General features: G+C 50.9%; 5 protein-coding genes across 5 annotated transcripts; 3 read left to right on the plus strand and 2 right to left on the minus strand.

The window, feature by feature from the left end:
• Window positions 1–76: 76 nt before the first annotated feature.
• On the plus strand, window positions 77–1854 carry N7511_003383 (copper fist DNA-binding domain-containing protein; the record flags this gene model as incomplete). Its single annotated transcript, XM_057125808.1, has 3 exons — window positions 77–111; window positions 168–328; window positions 377–1854. 3 exons carry the CDS (start codon window positions 77–79, stop codon window positions 1852–1854), a joined length of 1674 nt encoding a protein of 557 aa, XP_056987967.1.
• Window positions 1855–2289: 435 nt separating this feature from the next.
• Window positions 2290–6788, minus strand: N7511_003384 (ribosome biogenesis protein URB2; the record flags this gene model as incomplete). Its single annotated transcript, XM_057125809.1, has 2 exons — window positions 2290–6717; window positions 6771–6788. 2 exons carry the CDS (start codon window positions 6786–6788, stop codon window positions 2290–2292), a joined length of 4446 nt encoding a protein of 1481 aa, XP_056987968.1.
• A 252-nt stretch (window positions 6789–7040) lies between these two features.
• N7511_003385 (MICOS complex subunit MIC10) lies at window positions 7041–7671 on the plus strand (the record flags this gene model as incomplete). Its single annotated transcript, XM_057125810.1, has 3 exons — window positions 7041–7115; window positions 7244–7394; window positions 7622–7671. 3 exons carry the CDS (start codon window positions 7041–7043, stop codon window positions 7669–7671), a joined length of 276 nt encoding a protein of 91 aa, XP_056987969.1.
• A 1279-nt stretch (window positions 7672–8950) lies between these two features.
• Window positions 8951–10847, plus strand: N7511_003386 (nucleobase cation symporter-1 family protein; the record flags this gene model as incomplete). Its single annotated transcript, XM_057125811.1, has 5 exons — window positions 8951–9050; window positions 9106–9176; window positions 9227–9476; window positions 9541–10268; window positions 10329–10847. The coding sequence occupies 5 exons, from the start codon at window positions 8951–8953 to the stop codon at window positions 10845–10847; spliced, it is 1668 nt and encodes a 555-aa protein (XP_056987970.1).
• Window positions 10848–12263: 1416 nt separating this feature from the next.
• On the minus strand, window positions 12264–15725 carry N7511_003387 (putative 1-phosphatidylinositol-4,5-bisphosphate phosphodiesterase Plc1; the record flags this gene model as incomplete). The annotated part of the gene is made up of 1 exon (XM_057125812.1): window positions 12264–15725. The coding sequence occupies one exon, from the start codon at window positions 15723–15725 to the stop codon at window positions 12264–12266; it is 3462 nt and encodes a 1153-aa protein (XP_056987971.1).
• Between the last annotated feature and the right edge of the window lie 4150 nt (window positions 15726–19875).

Below are 19875 nucleotides of genomic sequence, written 5' to 3' on the forward strand. Positions count from 1 at the left end.
CAACGGTTGCGACATTACGAATCACTTCGCCTGACAACATTACTCAATACCCGGGTCCCCAAATCTGGTCGGAAATATGCCTCTCGACGAAGAAGGCGCCAAGTGGTCCTGGTAAGAATACATCCCGTCACGATTGTGAATAGAGCTAGGCTAAAGAGCCACCCCAGTGAGCCATGCATTCGAGGTCACCGATCGTCGAAATGCCAACACTTTGACCGACTCATGATGAAGGTCCCTAAAGCTGGGCGCCCTCTGGCAAAATGTCCTCATCCGAAAGGAACTTGCAGCTGCCAGAAAACATATGCCGTGATGGTCCGGATACCAAAAGGTAAACTTCAGTTGGTTGCCCTTTATTTCTCTATGTTAACCTTTCCAGGCTCATCCTGTCTATGCCGACCATTGTATAAAGTTCCTATGGAAGACAATGATTCAGCTCAGTCTCCACCTAACCTGGTTTCCTCATCTTCCCCGGCCCCTGGCAAGGTTCAAAAGTCTGGAAGAAGACAAAGTACTATGCAAGCAGCACCTGAAAATATAGCCAGGGCATTAGAGAACATGCCAAACAATCTCAAGATTGAGGATGGACCGCAAAATCTTGTATCCAGCTTTTCTCAAAATGGGCAAGATCCATATGCATCTGCTACACAAAGCCACAAGCCTATATCGCCCAAAGAGCTTTCCAGAGAAGCCTCACAGTCCCCTCCAGTATCTAGCTGTTGTTCGAAAAAGGAGAAACCGGCTACTTCAGCCCCAGTTCCATCCCCAGCTGCAGCTCCGGCTCAGAATGGAGGATCTTGCTGCGAGTCTCGCCCTTCCACATCCGAGCCTCAGCACCCCAAAGCGGAAAAGCAGCAATTCCAGCAACCTGCTAGTTGGGATAGTCGGAATCAAATGTACATGCCATACGGTGTATCCGATATGACTTCTTGGGGAAGCCAGCCGATATCTACTGAAGGGAACTACATTCCCGCCATGAGTACACCTTCCCAAGCACCAATCTTCCAAAATGGGTTCTCGCAGAATGCGATGCCTCCACCAAACCCTCAGCCATCAGCATCGAACGCATATTCTCTCAATATGGGCACGCAGCAGTCGATGGGTTACAACAACCCAATGAACGGTCTGGGAATCTCGCAACCCTCCATGGGTCCATACATGCTCAACCACTCCCATACACCCTATCCTATGCAAGCAGCGTCAAGCGATGACCCCTGTCACGAATGTCGCTGTGGGGAAGATTGCCAGTGTCTGGGCTGTGCTTCTCACCCGTTCAACACTACAACACGAAAGCATGTCCAAGAGATGGGCGCCATGATCACCTTCAACGGCGACGAGAAAAATCCAGAATCTATCAACCCTTATCAACCCTCACCCTTCCAGGGAGCTACACCTCCGGCTCCATTCAACTATTACATGCAAGGCACCCCGTCTCTAGACCAAGGATACCAGCAGAACCCCTTCGAAGGATATTCAGATCCCAATTCTGCCATGCCAAGTGGCTACTCCTCTCCTTTGACTGGCTCAGGTCTGAACCACCAATTGATGCACCCTTCGGAGTACTACACTCTGGAATACCCTGTCGGACTACCAAGTGCTTGCTCCGACGTGACAGGAAGCTGTCAATGTGGAAGTGATTGCAGCTGCGTGGGCTGTCTCACACATAGCGGCCACAACGGCTTCTCTTTGGATACGCCGATTCTCGAAGTTCCATTCCCGGAAACTACAGAACACCAACAAGGCCCTGCTCGTGCTCCGCATACAAGCTCTGCTACTCCGACTTCACGAATTCCCGTACTGGACAATATGTCTGTGCCATGCCTCAGTCCGCGCACCTTGGAAACTTCTATGATTTAGATGATGCACGATTTACGACATCTTCACTTCTTTCCTCCCCCCATTTCTGCTTGATGTTTGGCCTCGCATGATTTATGATCTTCCTTTGATACCCTGCCCACCCTATCTAGAATCTACTCTAGACGGCTACTGCTAGATTGCTTGTTTTAATGGACTTGTCGCGTCATTTCCCCACTCTGACAATATTCACCTGGTGTTTCCCATTCCAATCTTAACAGGCCCTTGCCTCAAGACCTCATACAGATTCCGTAGGCAATCGAATCTAGCCAGGCCCGAACGGTCTATTTTCCTCAATAGTATATATACTCCACCAACTTACGCTACATCCAACACAATCCAGTATGATCATCAATGCATTGGGGATATCATAATTCTTAAACAAAATATAGAATAGTGTACATGTACATAAAAGACAGTTTTTCCCAAACAAACAAATCAAGCCTTATTCCACTTGCCGAACTTGACATAGTCATCATAAAGGGACTTGAACACTGCCCGACCAGAGACATCTAACGCAGCATTGAGAGCGCGCATAGACTCGCGCGACATCACATCCAAAGCAGAATACAGTCCGGGCATAATGGCTGCCTTGACTTCCGGTGACAATGAGCCCCGCAACGAACACTGTGCATACTCCATGACTACGTACTGCAGGTACTGTCCAGCGATGCGCTTGGCTTTCTTGGTTTGATCCGTGAGGGCCTCGCGGGATTGGCCGGGTTGTGGGCGTAGCACGGATGACACAGTTGGGTCGCAGAGCGACGTGAGCAGACGTGTGTAGTAGCTGGCGTGTGAGGCTTCCAGTGGGGCGAGCCAGAAGGGCTGCGAGAGGGTGGTCTGGGAGCGGGCGGAGCGGCCGCGTTTGCGGGAGCGTGCGAATAGGCAGCCCAGGAGGCGTTGCATGGCGTTTACGACGAGATGGAAGCGGCCGCCGATCTTGAGGCGCTGGAGGTTTAAGACGACGCCCATCAGGCGGCAGAGGCGGGTGTAGATTGTTGGGGCGTATTCGGAGGAGATCTGGGGTCCGATCTTGGAGGAGGCGCTGGCGATTGCCGCGAGAATGGCGTCAATGTTGCACTGGGATAGGCTGCGGGTCTGGGTGCGGAGGAGAAGATCCAGACATTCCGATGCGAAGCAGAACTGGTCGATGCTCGTGCTCTGGGGAATGACTTCCGCGAGAGCAGTGCAGAGAAGGGATAGTTCTCGAGCTGTGGCGCCCTCTTTGTCCTCGATGGGAGGGAGGGAGGCAATGGCAAGGTAGATCACTAGGAGCCTGTATCCGGCGTTCTGGCCAATCAAGCCGAGCCCTCTAACTTCACAAATTGCCTGGGTAGTTTTCTCCACGGGCATGGAGCGGAACCGCTCGGTTGTGGTTCGGATGAACAGCTGCTGGTCCTCGTCGTAAAGAGACTGGAGGGTCAGAGCCTCGGCGCATTGAAGGACTGGTTGGACAATGTTTTTCTCAGGTCCCTTGCTGGCGAGAAGGCGGCGTCGGATCAGACGGGATGGCGCCGAGTCAATGGACATTTCCATATAGTTCTGAATCTTAGACAGGAACTTCTCGACCTCGATGTTCTTGAGGGCTAGGTCCTCGAAATCCTCCAGTGCATCGATGGTCTTGATAAGAGTGACAGTCTCTTCCATCTTCTGCTTTCTGCACTGATCTTTAACATATTTCATGTCAGCCAGCACCAGGTCGAACACACGTTGACGAAGGGCGGCCAGTTCTGTCTCGGAAAAGGCTGTTTGCAGCTTTTTGCGCTGAACCCAAAGCTCAGACAGAGAAAGACGCAAGAGGAAGCAAGCCATGGAATCACGATCGACTTGTCTCATCTTCGAGGTCTGCTTCGATACCCTGGAGAAGAGCTTCTTGAACAGCTTGTTGCGATCATTCTCGGACAGGACCAAGAGCTTAGTTAGGATAGCGCGGTACAGACTTCGGAACGCTTTCATGATCTGAAGATCAGTGTCTGTGCCCTTCAAAGAGACTGCACGAGCTGTGGTCCAGATTGGCTCCCAGTCGCTGGTCAATGTGGCATCACATTTGGGCATGGCTGCCAGTTTGGCCATCATCGTGAGAATGCCAACCACAACTTCGGGGGAGCTGTCCTGCTGAAGTACAACATCCTGCAGTTTGTTCAGAATTGTGGTCCGCAGTCCACGGGTGATCAATGGGGCAGGGATTCTCTGTAAACTCTCAACAAGGATTTGGCGGTTGGAGGAGTCTTGCTCGATACAATCATTCAAAAGAAGGGAAAGATCAGATACAATCAGAGGAGCGTTGAGCAGATATTCGTGGCAAACCACACTTGCCCATGCTTGGAGGAATCTGGCTTCTTCGGAAATGACCTCCAGAGGCAACGAAGAAGAATGGTACTGAGCAGCAGCCAGAGACAAGATGTGCCGGAACAAACGCGATCGCTCTTCAGAGGCGATATGGCTCCAGACTTCTGGCATTCTAACCAAAGCCAGGAAGTAAGCGAGACCAAGAGTGGTTTGGGACTCCACTGTATCAGTGTGGCCATTCCAAGGGGCTTTCATCGACTTTTTGGCATCACGAGGAGAGATGGAGACGATAAGGTCGATGATGTCCTTGGTGGCAGCAGTGAATGAGCTTCGCTGCTCTTCATTTGCGTGTGCTTTGATTGCATCTAGAACAAATCTGTAAGCTTCCCAAGACTCAAGCGAGGCAAGAGGCCTTTTGGCCAGGTCCTTGTGGTTGCGGTGAATGACCTTTGCAGCGACTTGTAGCAGTTCCATCACAGACTTTGCAAGAGCATCGTCGGCTGACTTCAAGCTGTTATCCAAAAGGTTCCGAACCAGCCGCCACAACCGCCATCGCCAGTGGAAAGATTGCTTGGAGGACAAAGTCGCTATCACAGTCTCAAGAAGCGACGCGAAGACCTTGTCTGATTCTGCGAATGGCGAAACACGACCCCGGAAGCTTGCTTCCACAATAACAAACTTCGCGTAGGAATGAGGGGTTTCCGCAATCTTTCCATTATCAGCCTTGGTCTCGCTAGCGGCAGTTCGCATCTGGGCAGCGATGTGAGACTCGGCGAGAGAGGTTCGCATAATCTCGGCGTAAGTGTCAGAGAGATCATCGTCTTCCCAGACTGAGAACAAACTCAGACTACTGTTGTCCTGGCGGGCCTCATCCACTGCAGCAAGTTGGTTGTGCCACACCTCCATAAAGGTTGGCAAATCTCTCGCCGCGGCGAAGCCTCGCAAAAGCGGAATTACAACATTGGTCTTGATCGTGTTGTAAACCCTGGAGTCCTCGGCGGCATTGTCACGCCATTGCAATTGAACCTTTGTGAGCAATGCATCGAGGAGTTTGCGAGAGTCGCGTAAACCAGAATTGGGCAGGAACACGTCCACGCCAAGGCTGATGAACAAAGCTGTCACATTCCACTGAACCTTTTCAAGGCCTTCCTCGTATAGACCGGTGTAGTTGGCATGTGCAAGGATGGTATGTAAGGACAGGCCGACGTTCCGATCAAGAGCCACTCGGAGGAGCTGCTCCAAAACCGCAACGAACTTCGAGTCAAATGTAGCAAAGTCCTCTTCCTTTGCGGTAGAGAAGGCCAATTCTGCAACAGCAACAAACAAAGTTTCCAGCCATGGGGCTTCGTGAGTCTGTCTGCGGAATACGTCTCGCGGGACAGCACGGACAGCATTGTCAAACAATTCAGGAAGAAGCTCAACCGATCTCCACGGGCTGCCACAGGGTTCGCCCGAGGAGTTGTCCTTGGCTACCGGAAACTCGCGGATTATTGGTTTGAAAGTATCAGTAACCGGCTTGACTGGGCTCCAATCGGGCTCATCCTTGGAATAGTCGATACCAGAGCCTCCGCTTTCAAAGAATGCCGCACGTGCTGGAAGCAAGACATGCAAAGCAATAATACGCTCGATAGAATGAAGAAGATGAGCACACTCATCAGTATCAAGCTTGGCGGACCGCAAGCAGATCTGAAGCCTGAGGGCGTGAGCAAAACAATGTCTCGCGAAGAACTCATTGCTGGATTTGTTGTCCGTGTCATCTTGACGATAAGATCGTGATTCCCACAGCTCGACTGCCGCAGGGAACACGTACAGCAAGTGCTGAAGATCAGTCGTCCTCCCCGCATGTGAAAACTGCCTAGCGGCGACAGCAGCCACTCGGAATGATCGACCCAGCAACATCGCGACTGCCTCTGGCTCGCCTCTCAGCACGAGCTTCAGATGCGAGTTTGCCACTCCATCAGTGCCGAGTGTGCGGTGTGTAAGTGTCACGATCCCATATAGACAATCCAAAGCGCGAATGAAGGTGCTGAAGCATGCTGCGGGGTTCTGTCGGTGTTCGTCTCCATCCACGTCCATTGCGTCTCCATTCTCAATGGTCATTCTCTTTCTCTTTTTACCTTGACTTCCCCGATGATCGTCATGGGGGGAATCAGGCGAAGTCTGACTGGACTCTGAGTCTGAGCTCCAGGCTGCAATCCCATTTCCTAGGCCGGCGAAAATATCGGCTTCCAGATCTGCAATCGTTTCGCATAGAATTGACAAAAGCTTCTGATCCTTCAAAATAGCAGCGAGGTTCTTTGGCGAGATCAGATCAATTAGTTGACGTAGTAGCAGAAAGGAAGCTGCGTCCATCCTGTAGTTCTTCCCACTTCTTAGTCTCTTCAACAACCATCGTAGAACCCATTCCTCCTTCGGGGTGGCGTTTGTTTGAATCCGAACATCGCGGTGAACTTCCGGGTGACTTTCACACAGCGTCAAGTCTAGTCCGAGAATCTGCGCCGCTTCGTGAAGCTGGGTCGTCGGAGAGGCAGTGCCTTTTTCGAGGCGGAGGAGCGCCTCTTGCGATGAGCGCGGACGCTGAACACAGCACATTAGACCAAAGATACAGACACAAAGTATCAAAGACTTACCTCCGCAAGCATCGGCATCGCGAAAATGCAGATAAATCGAGTGAGTGGTGGTTATTTGTCGAGGAAGGAAAAAAAAAAAGATCCCCAAAAGAAAAACGGCCGATTACTCCGACCGCCTTTGCCCGAGCGACTCGCGCCGCTCAAACTCCCAACTCCTTGCACTAACGTCTTTCTTCACCTCTTCAATCTTATATCATTGCAAGTGGTTTGTTGGTCTTCGTATATTTGGACAATTGAATTCCTGCTGACTCTCTTGCTAGATTTATCGCAATGGCCGATTCCAACCAGTCTGGCACCATCGCGCGGGCCACCAAGCCCGTCAGCGAGGCTCTGCTCAACGAGAAGGTATGAGCTAGCTTGGGGATCCGAGCGGGTGAATTCGTTCCAGATGGTAGCATACACACTATCTGCAACAATTGATCTGTTTGGGGGCACGAATCGGGCATTGGTAGCTAATCTTATTGAATGTTTAGTGGGACCGCGCCATCTCCTCCGTCATCATCAAGTCCTCCCTCGGTCTGTCTTTCGGTGTTGTCTTCTCTGTTCTCCTGTTCAAGCGCCGCGCCTGGCCCGCCTGGGTTGGTCTCGGTTTCGGAGCCGGTCGCGCTTGGGAAGAGGCTGATGGTATGTTTATATTGATGTTTCATGATCGCTAGGGAAGCTTTCAGTGGAAGCAGGTGCTATAACATGCTGTGAGACAGACTATCAAGAGCTTGAGAAGGCTCTAGTTGCTCTATCTCTGCAGTATGAGGGCTTGCAAGCTCTTCGCTGGCTATCCGCTTTTCCCCGAGCTTCCTTTAGTTCCCGTCACCACTTCGGCGTTGCGTACAATTGAGCTAACTGGTTCTTAGCCTCCTTCCGCCGTGGTGATTCTCCCATCAGAGATGCCCTGCGCCGTTAAAGATATGATCCCATTGTGTACGATATATTGTACAGAAGGCGCGAGACCATTGGCGGATGGTTGTCCAGCCTAGAGAAGACTGGTATCACGGCATTCACCAAGCGCGCCGTTGGTACCTGTGAGGTATTCGTTTGATTTGTTGTGCTCCTGAATTAGAGGTAACATGATCGGTTGAAATTGAGTCGTGTTCATCCTGGCAAAAGTCTTGACCTTCAATCTATTTCTTTGTGTAATTTCCACACGAACCCTCAAAGTATGGAGATATGTCAGGATATATCTCCCTTCCATGTGGGAGTCCGTATGAAAGTATCTTATAGATCACTGATACTACCTACCTAGGTAGGGTACGAGGTTAGATCATGCAAGCATCATAGGAATCCTAGTAGTATTTCAGGACCACTCCGCCTAAAGAATCAGTCTTAGTATACCACCATACAATCTCTCTCGGTAACTTGTTAGATCGTCTACACTCACCTTATCGATAGGCCTTACACCTATATCACAGTCAACAACAAAGTATACAACTCTTGCTTCGAAATGTGGCTCTGTCGTGCCACTGATGGCGAGTAGACGATGAAGAATCCATGTTCAAGTGGCATAGCAGGATGCCTTTAGATTTCTGCAGGCACAAGGCTCCCGCGGTCTGTTGTATCCTCTACCCTAGGTAAGGTTATAGATGACTCAGCTCTTTAGACTCACCTAAGTGGATATCTACACATGTGCACCTGGGCATGCATCATACCTTAGATAAAGACCCCCCGAGTAGATCTCCAGAGACATTCCACTCATCCCAAGTGTAGTGAGTTAGTTTACGAGAGCAATAGACAGAATGAGAAACATATCCACTGAATTCAATCCCAACGTCAACATACTAGAAGGTATGTTCACCTTATAGACCAAAGGCCTTGGCCTCACGTGCCCGGCAATTACTCGATCAGATCGAGTCAACCGGGTTATCTCCAGCTTTTCTCCACGTCCCAAAAGGGTTGAGATAGGGTCGAGATAGGGGTTCCCACCAATCACCATCCACACTCGGCAATATCAGCCCCACTCCCCGTGACCCCAAAGATAAGCCGTGACTCGAGCCGTTCGGTCAGCGCTCGATCCTCGCGACTGTTTTGCCTCTGGAGACCAGAGACCACATGGGATCATCCCATCCTGCTTATCATGGATTCACAGGGGTGCGACGTAATATGGGATTGGAATTCTCCATAAAGGTCTTCCTGTCCCCCCTTGTATCACTTATCCTCGTCAATTCTACACGACTAGATACTCCACCATGTCCAAGTTAAAATGGTTCCTCAGAAAGTTGGAGGTCGAGAATGAACCGGGACTGAGTAATGCTCAGTTGATGTTGACCAACAGTGATCTCGAGCCAGGTACATCCTCTATACTTCGAAACACCCCCCAAAGGCAGTGACTGACTCTTCCCAGTGGACCCGGAGCGCCGTCAATGGAGGTGGATTAACTATGTCGCCTTCTGGATTGCGGATTCATTGAACATTGTCAGTCCCGAAACCAACCCAGATTCGAACCATCACTAACCCAGAACTAGAACACATGGATGATTTCATCCTCAATGATCGTCGACGGTCTCTCATGGTGGCAATCTTGGCTCTGCGTCTGGATTGGATACCTGGTAGCAGCAGCCTTTGTCTGTCTAACAGGTCGCATCGGAGCCGTCTACCACATTTCCTTCCCAGTGACGGCCCGCGCTTCGTTCGGAATTTGGGGTTCTTTCTGGCCCGTCCTGAACAGAGTGGTTATGGCAATTATCTGGTACGGCGTGCAAAGTTATATCGGAGGTATGCATCCCCTCAACCCCGGAAATATATACACTTGAGTCTCCCATCTAACAAAGACGACCAGGCGAATGCGTCACTCTAATGATTGAAGCAATCTGGCCCAGCTACCGGAACCTACACAACGGGCTCTCAGCCAGCGCAGGCGTCGACACCAAGAACTTCCTCAGCTTCTTCCTCTTCTGGCTCCTCTCCCTCCCCGCCCTATGGTTCCCAGTCCACAAAGTGCGCCACCTCTTCACCGTGAAGGCCATCTACTCCCCCATCGCGGCCATCGCCTTTTTCGGCTGGGCGATCTCCCGCGCCAACGGCCTCGGCCCAATCATCCACCAGCCCAACACCGTCCACGGCTCCGACTTCCGCTGGGCCATGGTGAAAGGAATCATGTCGTGCATCGGCAACTTTGCCGCGCTGATCATGAATGACCCGGATTTCTCGCGTTTCGCCCGTACCCCCAAGGATGCGCTTTGGTCTCAGCTGTTCACGATTCCCATTGGATTCGGTGTGACCTCGTTCATTGGAATCATCGTCTCATCATCTTCATCGGTGATCTTCAACGATGGATATACTTGGAACCCACTGGATCTTCTCGGCAAATTCCTCGACGGGGCCAGCTCCGCGCAGCGATTCGGCATTTTCATTATCGCGACAGGCTTCGCTCTTGCGCAACTGGGAACCAATATCTCGGCTAATTCGGTGTCGGCCGGTACTGATTTGACGGCTCTCCTGCCACGTTACTTGAATATTCGTCGCGGAAGTTATATCTGTGCTGCTGTTGGTCTGGCTATGTGTCCAGTAAGTCCCCTCCTCGGTCTCTGCAGAGTACATTGTACATTGATCTAATGAACACAAAAGTGGAACTTGGTTTCAACCTCAAACAACTTCACAACCTACCTCTCGGCCTACTCCCTCTTCCTGTCCGCCATCGCAGGCGTCATGATTTGCGACTACTATATCGTCCGAAAAGGTTATCTCAACATCAAGGCTCTCTACAGCGCAAGCAAAACAGATGCCTACTATTACAGCTTCGGCTTCAGCTGGCGTGCGTATGCAGCATACCTCAGCGGCATTATGGTCAATATTGTCGGCTTTGCTGGTGCTGTTGGAAAGGACGTTCCTGTTGGTGCGCAGTACATCTATAACGTCAACTATTTCTCCGGAGTTATTATTTCTGGACTAGTGTACTTTGTGCTCACGTGGGCTTGGCCTGTTGCGGAGACTAGTGACCGCTGGAATGAAGTTGATATTGATGAAGTTCTTGGGCTTGATGTTGATTATGGACGGGATCCGGAGGATGTTGAGGGCATTGCGGGTGAGAGAGATGGGGATTTGAAGGGCGATCATAAGGTCAGGGCTTCTTATTTAAAAGACTGATCTCTTGAAAGTGTCTCGACTGGTGTGTTTATTTGAGCGGGATTTTCTTTCTATACTAATGAACCCTTTCCCCTCTGGATTGGGACATCTCTGGCATTGAGATATGATGAAATGACTATGAGACCTGGTGGTCTCTGTTACTTGATAGCAAAATCTTTTTTTTTTCTATTTGATCTTTGAGGTTCGGTTCTTGGAGGATCATAGATACAATACCATCACATGCGTTATTCTTTTGATCTACGAATATAAAAGTAGGACACCATAACCAAGGATAATACAGAAATTCATTTCCATCAAAGGAATCCGTATTCAGCACACTATCTAATAGAACAGGGGAATATATAGAGACACAAGAAAACACTAGAACACAAGACAAAGCCCATCTGAACCAAGTCCAAGTTCAGACGACGAAGCAACCGCCAGGGGAGCAACCAAAAGAACGAACAAGGGGAACAGTAGCCATAGTACACAAATACACAAAAACAGGAAAAGACCGGCTATGCAAACCCAACGAATCAGACGAACAAAATGAAGGTCATCCATCTCATCCTACCCAGTTTTACTCGGTGTGGATTGGACTTTAGTGATCCGGAGACCAAAACAGACACTAGCCGGGAGAGTATGGCATGCAACCGGGATTTGAATACTGATAAGATTCAATCAAATTGTAGAGCGCGCCTGGAATCACAAGCCCGGACCAGATTCCGAATCCGAATGGATTCGAATGCTATGGTGGTCTGATGAAAAGATGGTGGAAATGAGATGAGATGAGATTGAAAGAGAGGAATAGAGAGAAGGAAGCCAGGCAAAGTCAAGTCAACTGGACTGAATTGAACTGTTACTTCGGTGAACCAGTCACGCGCGTCTTCTCCATGGGATGTGATTTGACTCCGCAAATGCCATATGATGATGATGAGGCGGGATCGCCGAACCCGAAAAAAAAATAACCCCGATTAACCTCATGCGAGCTTGGTTTGAGTACACGTGGAACATGATAGAAACAGGACAACAGAAACAAAAGGAAGGAAGATGGAGTATACAATATGGTTATCCTTAGCCAAGGAGACATGAGATATCACAGGAAAAAGAACATCAGAACAAAAGCAAGTGAATCCAACAGAAAACATGAACGCCTCTCCCAGGTTCGAGACATGGGTTCGGTCACCAGGGCCGGTACGAGGGTGCAACATTGGCGATTCGCGGTATACATGAGTAAACAGATTGAAGTAACTTGAGGGGGTATCGCTGACGTGAAGCAATGGCAATGGTAATGGCGCAAGAAACAAGAATTTCCGAGCAATGTGAGGAGCAGGCTCACATTAGAGGAAGAGGATATGATGCAGAAAGAAAAACGCCGGAACACTGGGTTGATGCGAGGGGGGGAACACGGTTCCGCATTGGGGGTGGAGAGGAAGGTCATTGAGCAAATGATGAATTCGAGGTGGTGGATATTGTCGGGGTCAAACTCGGAGAACTTTCCTTGTCCTCCGGACTGACGGGATCACTGCGATCATGAGATTGATCCTTGTCGCGTTCGGTAGAAGATGAACGCTTGAAGACCGTCTGACCGATTTGGCGGAGAATGCCCATCCGTTCGGCGCGAAGCTCTTCAAGGTCTAGGCGCTGGACGGGAATCGGATCCTCCTTGGCGATCTTGCAGAAGAGAGTTGAGAAGAGGTATTGGTCGCCACTACCGTCGTAGAGGGGGAGATAGCGGTAGCCCTGAGACAGGCTCGTAAGCTTGGCTGTGAATGTGGCCAGCTGCACGCTGTTGTTGTTACCGGCGCTGCGGCCATCGGTCGAGCTCCAAACGGTCCATCGCACAAACACAAGATCGGGATACTTGGTCTCTAGCGAAAGCTTGAACTGATCGTTAAAGACCGGACTGTATCCATTGCTCTGTTCGATCTTAGTGCGGCGACGGTGCGGGTAGCCAATGCCCGACATGCCGTTGCGTGCGGAAGCATCCATGCCACCTTCGCCTAGGACAAAGCTCTGACCACGGTCATCCGCACTGAACATCTCAATCTCAACGTAGGGATTGATGTTGTCGTCGTGACCGATGGTACGTGGGCGAGGGAGCTGCTGGGCGGAGATGACATCGATCGAGAAGCGGATCATCTTGCGCTCGGTTTTGTGCTTCTTGGTACCATCTTCAACGACCGGGCGACGAAGGCTTTCGGGCTTAAGGATGTAGCCGGTGCGATCAGTGCCAGCAGCAAACATGGCCTGGTTCATTTGCATGCCAATGTCATATGTCTGCCAGTTAAGAGCGGCCATCTGCACACCGCGCCGCCAGAACTTGTTTGGATCAAAATTGGACGAACGGAGTCGGAAACCGGACGGGTACACTCGGGTGAGGTACTTGCGGTTGTGTGCTTCCAGCGCCACTTTGTTGTCGTGATTTTGGGTGATGCTCTCGAAGGGGCGTTCGGCAAACGAGTAGATGTGGTTGTAGCGTCTGCTCTCCGGAGAAGAGAAACTGTGCCACTTGTACCCGCGAGTGTACACACCCAAGTCTGAGAGAGGCTTGGTGATCTTGCTCTTCTGGCGACGACGCTTCTTCTTCTCGCTGCGAACAGACACAAGGGCCCCATCACTGTCTTCGGTTGCACTGCTCATACTGGTAGCAGTGAGAGAGCGCCTGTCCTGGGACATCAAGGGACCGATGCTATCGACGGGTCCCATAGTTGGGGGGCTGGAGAGGGAGGGAAGGGGAGTGTTGGAGGAGATGTCTGCGAGCATCGGGCGAACGAATGGTGTACTAGCACTGCGCTTGCGGCCATGGGTGTTGATGGAGCTGACGGTATCTTGACGGGGGTCGAACTCGGGTTCATCACAGGTCTTGACTTTGACCAGAATGCGACCCTTGAGATCCTCTGGCGACGGGAGAATGAAGCAGTTTGTCATTAAAGGTTCGAGCACAAGCTGTTCTTTGAATGTGTCCTTCATTATCTTGACCATTGCCAGTTGCTGTTCCGGATTGCAGTGCACCTCGAGAGAAAGTATCAGAGGGAAGTCGCAGCTAATGAAGGCATATCGGTTGATGACAGTGATGCAATCAGCGAACAAAACACTCGTTGTCAGGGTTCGGCCGTGCGACACAATCGGGCGTCCATCCGCGCCATCCCAGCAGTCAATCTCAACACACCGACATCCCTGCTGAAGGGCACTGACATACGCCTCAGTGCTCGAGGCACCAGCCACCTGACGACCAAGGAGATAAGTGTTGTGAGAGCTGGAAATGAAGTACTCGTTCAATGGCCGGTCGAACCTGGATTGAGGAGCACGTGACGCGTAGACACCATTGCTGGACGAAGCTAAGTAGGCCGAGAACGACTCCAAGTTCATACGCGAGACAGGAGGAATCAATTCCGAATCTTCCGAGGAAGGAGTGCGGGACTTGGAGGACCGTCGAACAGTCTTGTCGAAAAGTGCCGTCCAATACGAACGGTCGGCATCAATATCTTCGTTTTGCACATCGCGCAGGAAAGTGAGGAACTCATCCTGAGTCATACCCTCCTTTGAATTTTCTGTGTTAGATTTGAAAATCTCTTTGACATCCTTCCGCTCTTTCAGACGCGTAAGGAAGTCCCTGAACTGAGAGAAGTTGAGCTTGCCACTGCTCGCAGCATCCGCCTTGTTGAACTGCGCCCGGAGCATGTTCTTGGAACAGTTGATATGCAAGCTGCGGCAGACCTTCTCAACAGCAGCCAAATCGAGACTCTCTTCCTCGCCAGCACGAGGTCCCTGCGGGAAGAGTCTAGACATTTCGCGTTGCCAATGGGCCTGAAGAACAGCCTCGCTCTGGCCAGACCCAGCCAGACCGGCCATTAGACCAATTCTGTACCGAGAAATATGCTCGAGTGTGGTAATCCACAGCTCAAGGATCCGGTCACTGGGAGCGATAAGATGCAAAGTCTTGACTGCTCGACCCTTGGAGCGGTCAGAGTCCGCAATCACAATAGTGAACCACCGGCGTTCCAGATCTTCCGGGACCTGGTGTTCTTCACGGTAATTACGGGCGTCGGCGCCAACCCGGATCTCCTTGATATCGTCGATATAGAAGCGCTTTTGCGGATTGGACACATCCCAGAAAACCTTGGCGGCATCCAGGTCCAGGAAGAAGCGGACTTGCTTTCTGCGTTTCTTGGTAACCTTGGTCAAAACAGTACCTCGCTGAACGGCGGAGTCCACCTTGGGGGCGACGGCCACAGCAGCGGCAGGTCCAACCTCGCGAGCCATACTCATGCGGCTCTCACTACGTAGGCTGGATGCTTCGGAGCCGCCCCATGCGCCAAGGTTGTCCAAAGCCTCACCCTCGTCCTCATTGCTCGAGTCAAGGGCGTTGTCTCGGACAGGTTGGGGGCCGGTTTTGCTGTCGCTGCGTCGACGCATGATAACAGGACCAGAGCTTCGGTCCCGTTTCTCATTCTGTGTTGTAGATTGTCTTCTACGGGTAAGCTTGTTGGCGGCGCCTCGGGAAATCCGTCGCATAAGACCCGGGGCCTTGGAAGTAGTAGATGAGTCATTGAAGCTGGATGGGTTGCCGGGAACGGCCATGATAGATTCGCCAAGTTCAAGAGGTCCTGGCGTCGGTAATGATAGACCAGTTACTCGACCACGCAATCCTTCGCTAGCAGGTTGTAACGGAGTACTAGCAGGTGTGAAAGCATTCGGAGTGTCGGGGGCAGGGAAGGAGGTCGCAATAGAGATTGGCGATGAGGTGAAAGGAGAAGCAGAGGTGAAGCTAGGACCAGGAAAAGAGGAGGCAACATGTTGTAAGGAAGTCGGCTGAGGGAGAGATGTTGCAAGTTTTAAGCTTGGTTGAGAGTCGGCATCCAGGGCCGGAGGTGTAGGAGTCGTAGCATATGCCATGGCGGCTATCTATCAGACTGACAGCTCAGCTGTCGATAGGTGTGAGCCAAGCCTGTCGTGAACCGTGCCAAAGTCCGAGTCACCTGGACTCAGTAATGAGCGAATCGATAACAGCGTAGGATACCAGCCTGCTGTCAAGGTTCGCAAAGGCTGCCGCCTGTCAGGGTGTAATGCGATCCGAGCCAAACTAGAAGGTGAGATAGTCTGACACAGTAAGAAAGCGTTTAGCCACGTCCTCAGCAGAAAATCAGTGTTCTTGAACTCTGCATCTTGGCCTGACTGGGATGCAATGTGGAGAGCCCTGCCGGAGAGCACCTCACGGGAATGTACCGAGACAAAGAAAAAAAAAAGCTGAGGGATAAAAAAACGAGTCCCTGGTAACGATTGCAAAGGGCACTGGCCCTGTGCAATGGCCAATCTCCCACAAGGGATCTTCAAAGACCGAAAGTAGCCACTTGGGGTATTAGACGTCACAAACGAAATCAACCGGGGAGGAGATGATTTCCAGCCTCAGACAGACAGAAGCGTCTTTCTTCTTTCGGAACCTGGCTGCTTCGCAGTTGTCTCCTTCCAATGGTACCAATGCAACCCCTCTTCTGCTTGTCGATCTTCCACTTGCGTGGGGAAAGCTGCTGTGTACTAGGGACAAGTCGCGATATGGACCAATTGATCGTGCAATTACCGAATGAGGGACGAGGGCGCGCGGGACCTGGTCGGAATGGGGAGAGCGTGCGCCGAAGAGCAGGTGAAAGGCCGAATGCAATGCGCATGCAGGTCTTCCAGAGCAAAAGAGCCCCAAGAAGCGAGGAGCGGGAATGGGCAGCGGCAAAAAAAAAATATATATATTATCAGGAATTGTCTGCGTCTCGACGACTGCGTGCGATTGGATGCGATTGGAGGCTAGCGGTGCGGCAGGCGAAGGGAGTACCCGGTAGGAGGGTTTTTTTTTCTCCCCAGGCGCGACAGGTAGGGGACTGCGATGCAAATTGCAAGTTGCGACAAGTTGCCAACGCAGTAGCTGCAGGCGGTCGAAAGAGGTAAGGCGAGCTATCGGCGACTGGACTGAGTCGCTGATGTTGGATTCTGTCTTAGTGCCGAATGTGAGCTGATCAGGCAGGTGAAGCAAGTCAAACAAAAAAGGTCGGGATACCACAACTTTGGGAGGGAATGGCAGTCGTTAAGTGGGAAAAGGAAAGAGGCCAGCAATATCCTGCGTCAAGGAAAGATGAAGGGGGAAGGGGGAAAATAATTAAATCAATGAAATGCCATGAAGCTGCAGTGGAGACTTACGATAGACGTACCGTATGGTAATGTGTATTGGTATTGTATTACACGTGGCTTGGTTTGCCCTACGGTCACTTTCGAGTATATCGAGTGTCTCCGTACTTCGTCGACTGCACCAGGATTGATCAGGGGTAACAAAGATCGGAAGGGAAGGATCACTTATTAAATACTCATGCCAGCAGGACTACTCATGCCTACCGTACTACAGTACCTACAGTACCTATCACAGTGATGTGGAATTGCTGCCAGATGGCACCCGTCAAATCTCATTGGGCCTCTAGGATTCCTGGGGAATGTTATCGGGGATGATCTATGTTTCAGGTGCGTTGGACAGGAGCCCTATGAATAATTACTGGAGGCCACTACTTTCAACTCGTATTACATGGAAATGCCCCGACAGACCGACAGAGGGGAAGATAGTCCGCGTTTTGATCTCATGTTTACTTTTTCACTTTTCCCCCTCCCCTTATCTCTCTCTCTACTGTACTGTATATTGCGGTGTACTCCATATTCTATGATTTGATATTGTACAAAGAATTAGGGCTGAATCCCTGAACCGGTGTGGCTGTGAAACGGTGGACCCCATTTGCGCGAACACCTGAAAAATGAGTTGAACGTGATCATCTCTGCCCTAGGCCCGCTCTAACTTCTAGTTTCTCTAGCAACTGTACCTAGAGAACGACGTTCCGTAAGTGAACTCTGGTACAGCTACATTCGTACATCTCTACAGTACTCCCTCCCTTACCAGCCGCATCTGCAACATCTGCGGGGTTGACAGGCCACCCCCGCAGCCGTTTATGAGTTGGCGATGCCGTGCTTTTCCCATTTCCTTGATTTCTGCCTGCTCATCCGCTACAGCCGTGTCCCCCTCATACACCATTCCTGCACCTGCACGTCACCCGAGAAGGAATGGAAGAGATAGATACCTCACAGCCGCACAAGGATCTTGTTCAGACCTCACACGTTACCCGTTAAACACGTAGTTCCTGTCGTTCCCCCTGTATTCACCTGAGTGGACCGACTATCCCGAAACGGCAACAGACGTCACCTAGTCTCTCTTTTCTTTTTGTTCTTTTTTTTGGATTATCATTTTTTCTTCTTTCTCACTGTAGTGTACTTTCTTTTTCCCCCCCCCCTCACATTTACTGCTGACTCCGGGGTATCCGTGCGCTATGATATGGGCGGTTGTGGCGGGTTGGTTAGAGTCGGGATGTGAGATTCGATAAGATATCGAGATGCAAGTTAGAAAATATCCTGAAGAACCCGAACCAGCGAGTTTTATCTTTTTCATCTCACGTCACATAAGCGGTGGCTGAGGATCGGCCGAACAGCCACTCTTCATGTTCGATACACCGCTACTGGCTCTAGTGATCTCCACTGGGATCCAACGATGATCGCGGGATAAGAGGGGTGTATTGAACATTCAATCCCGTGCGCGTCGCGGATATTAGTTTCCTGACGTGATGCGTAGGTCCAAGAGTGCCCAGGAGTATCTTTGACCCAATCCGATTTCGCATCCTGGCGGTGACTGTCCAGGGATGTTCGGAAGCTACGGCAGAGTCATTCGAAGATTCTTGGGGTCTTCCATTGGCTTTGGTGGAGTTAACGTCGACCCACTTGACGTTGTAACGATACCGTCCCTAGAGTTGAGTGGCTGAGATATAGTTGGATAGTTGGCAGGAAATAGATTGAATGATCCTTTCACTTGCCTGCTTGTGTTGTTCTGTATTTTTTGTTCTTTTTTTTTTCTTTGTGGCTCTTGGACACCCCTGCTCTCGCATGTAATACTAATCTCGTAGCCGCTCCTAAAGATCCCTCGATGACGACTCCCCGCTTTTTTGCTGTGTTAGTAGTGTCAAGAGTGGACCTCAAGACGGGATCTCCTGGATTCAATTCTCCGGGTTACAATAAGTTATGGGGGTTACGAGGTCACATGAGTTACGAGTTTTAAGGAATGTAAGGAAAGTATGGAAAATAACCCTCTCTACTGGCCGGGATGGAAGCGGAACTGGTGACATCATGACGACCACCGTATTACCGATACCGTATGGCACCATACACACGATCTGACCACATTCAGGGGGGGGGGGGGGGAAGTATGGAGATGAAGTATGGAGAAGTTTATACTCATTCTTGAGGGATCTTCAGGAGGATAAATCTTCGCTATTCCACTGTAATCTCCTTGTCTCCGAGTTCCAGCGCGTTGGGTCTCGTGACCCAGGGGCATGGAAACCATTGTGCTTCACGAAAAGATGGAACTATTGACTGACTTCCACTTACTATGACCTGATCAGGAAAGCTGCCCCTTGAATGCACGTCCCCTCCGGTCGCAGCGAATAATTGATGCTATTGAATGCCACCAGAAAGAGAGCCCTGACACATCTCACCTCTTTCCAATCCTTCGATGCATCTTCGATGCTAACCATGCAAGGCTCAGCCTGTCTCATATTCTCTCTTTCTTTCTCTCTCCACCGCTAAAGTGTCAACCTACTGTCTCAAAAGACATGCGCTAAGGTCATCCCGTCATCCTCGGACGTCTCAATGCGACTTCCCGACTCTGCTGGCTTCCCCATGCCCTCCAATACCGACATGTGGCGGGATGGTGATCCCCTTAGCCGCCGCATTTCAATTCCGCCTGCAGCTTGAAAGAAAGCTGCTTCTTTCGGGGTTAGCTGGGGAGGTTGCCATGTGACTCACCTTCTTTCTCTGCTCTCTCCGAAGTGAGGTGTTGGTGCAACCTTGACACCCCTTATAGGGCCATCTTGACTTCGCACGTTACTGTGTAACTGCAGTCATTGCACTCTGTCTTGGCCCCCTTTGGAATGACGTGCTGTTTCAAAGGTGTCCCGGTGCCGGCATGAGACCG

The sequence above is a fragment of the Penicillium nucicola genome (assembly GCF_028828085.1).
Source record: "Penicillium nucicola strain IBT 29836 chromosome Unknown utg000002l, whole genome shotgun sequence".
In the NCBI taxonomy this organism is placed as follows: domain Eukaryota; kingdom Fungi; phylum Ascomycota; class Eurotiomycetes; order Eurotiales; family Aspergillaceae; genus Penicillium; species Penicillium nucicola.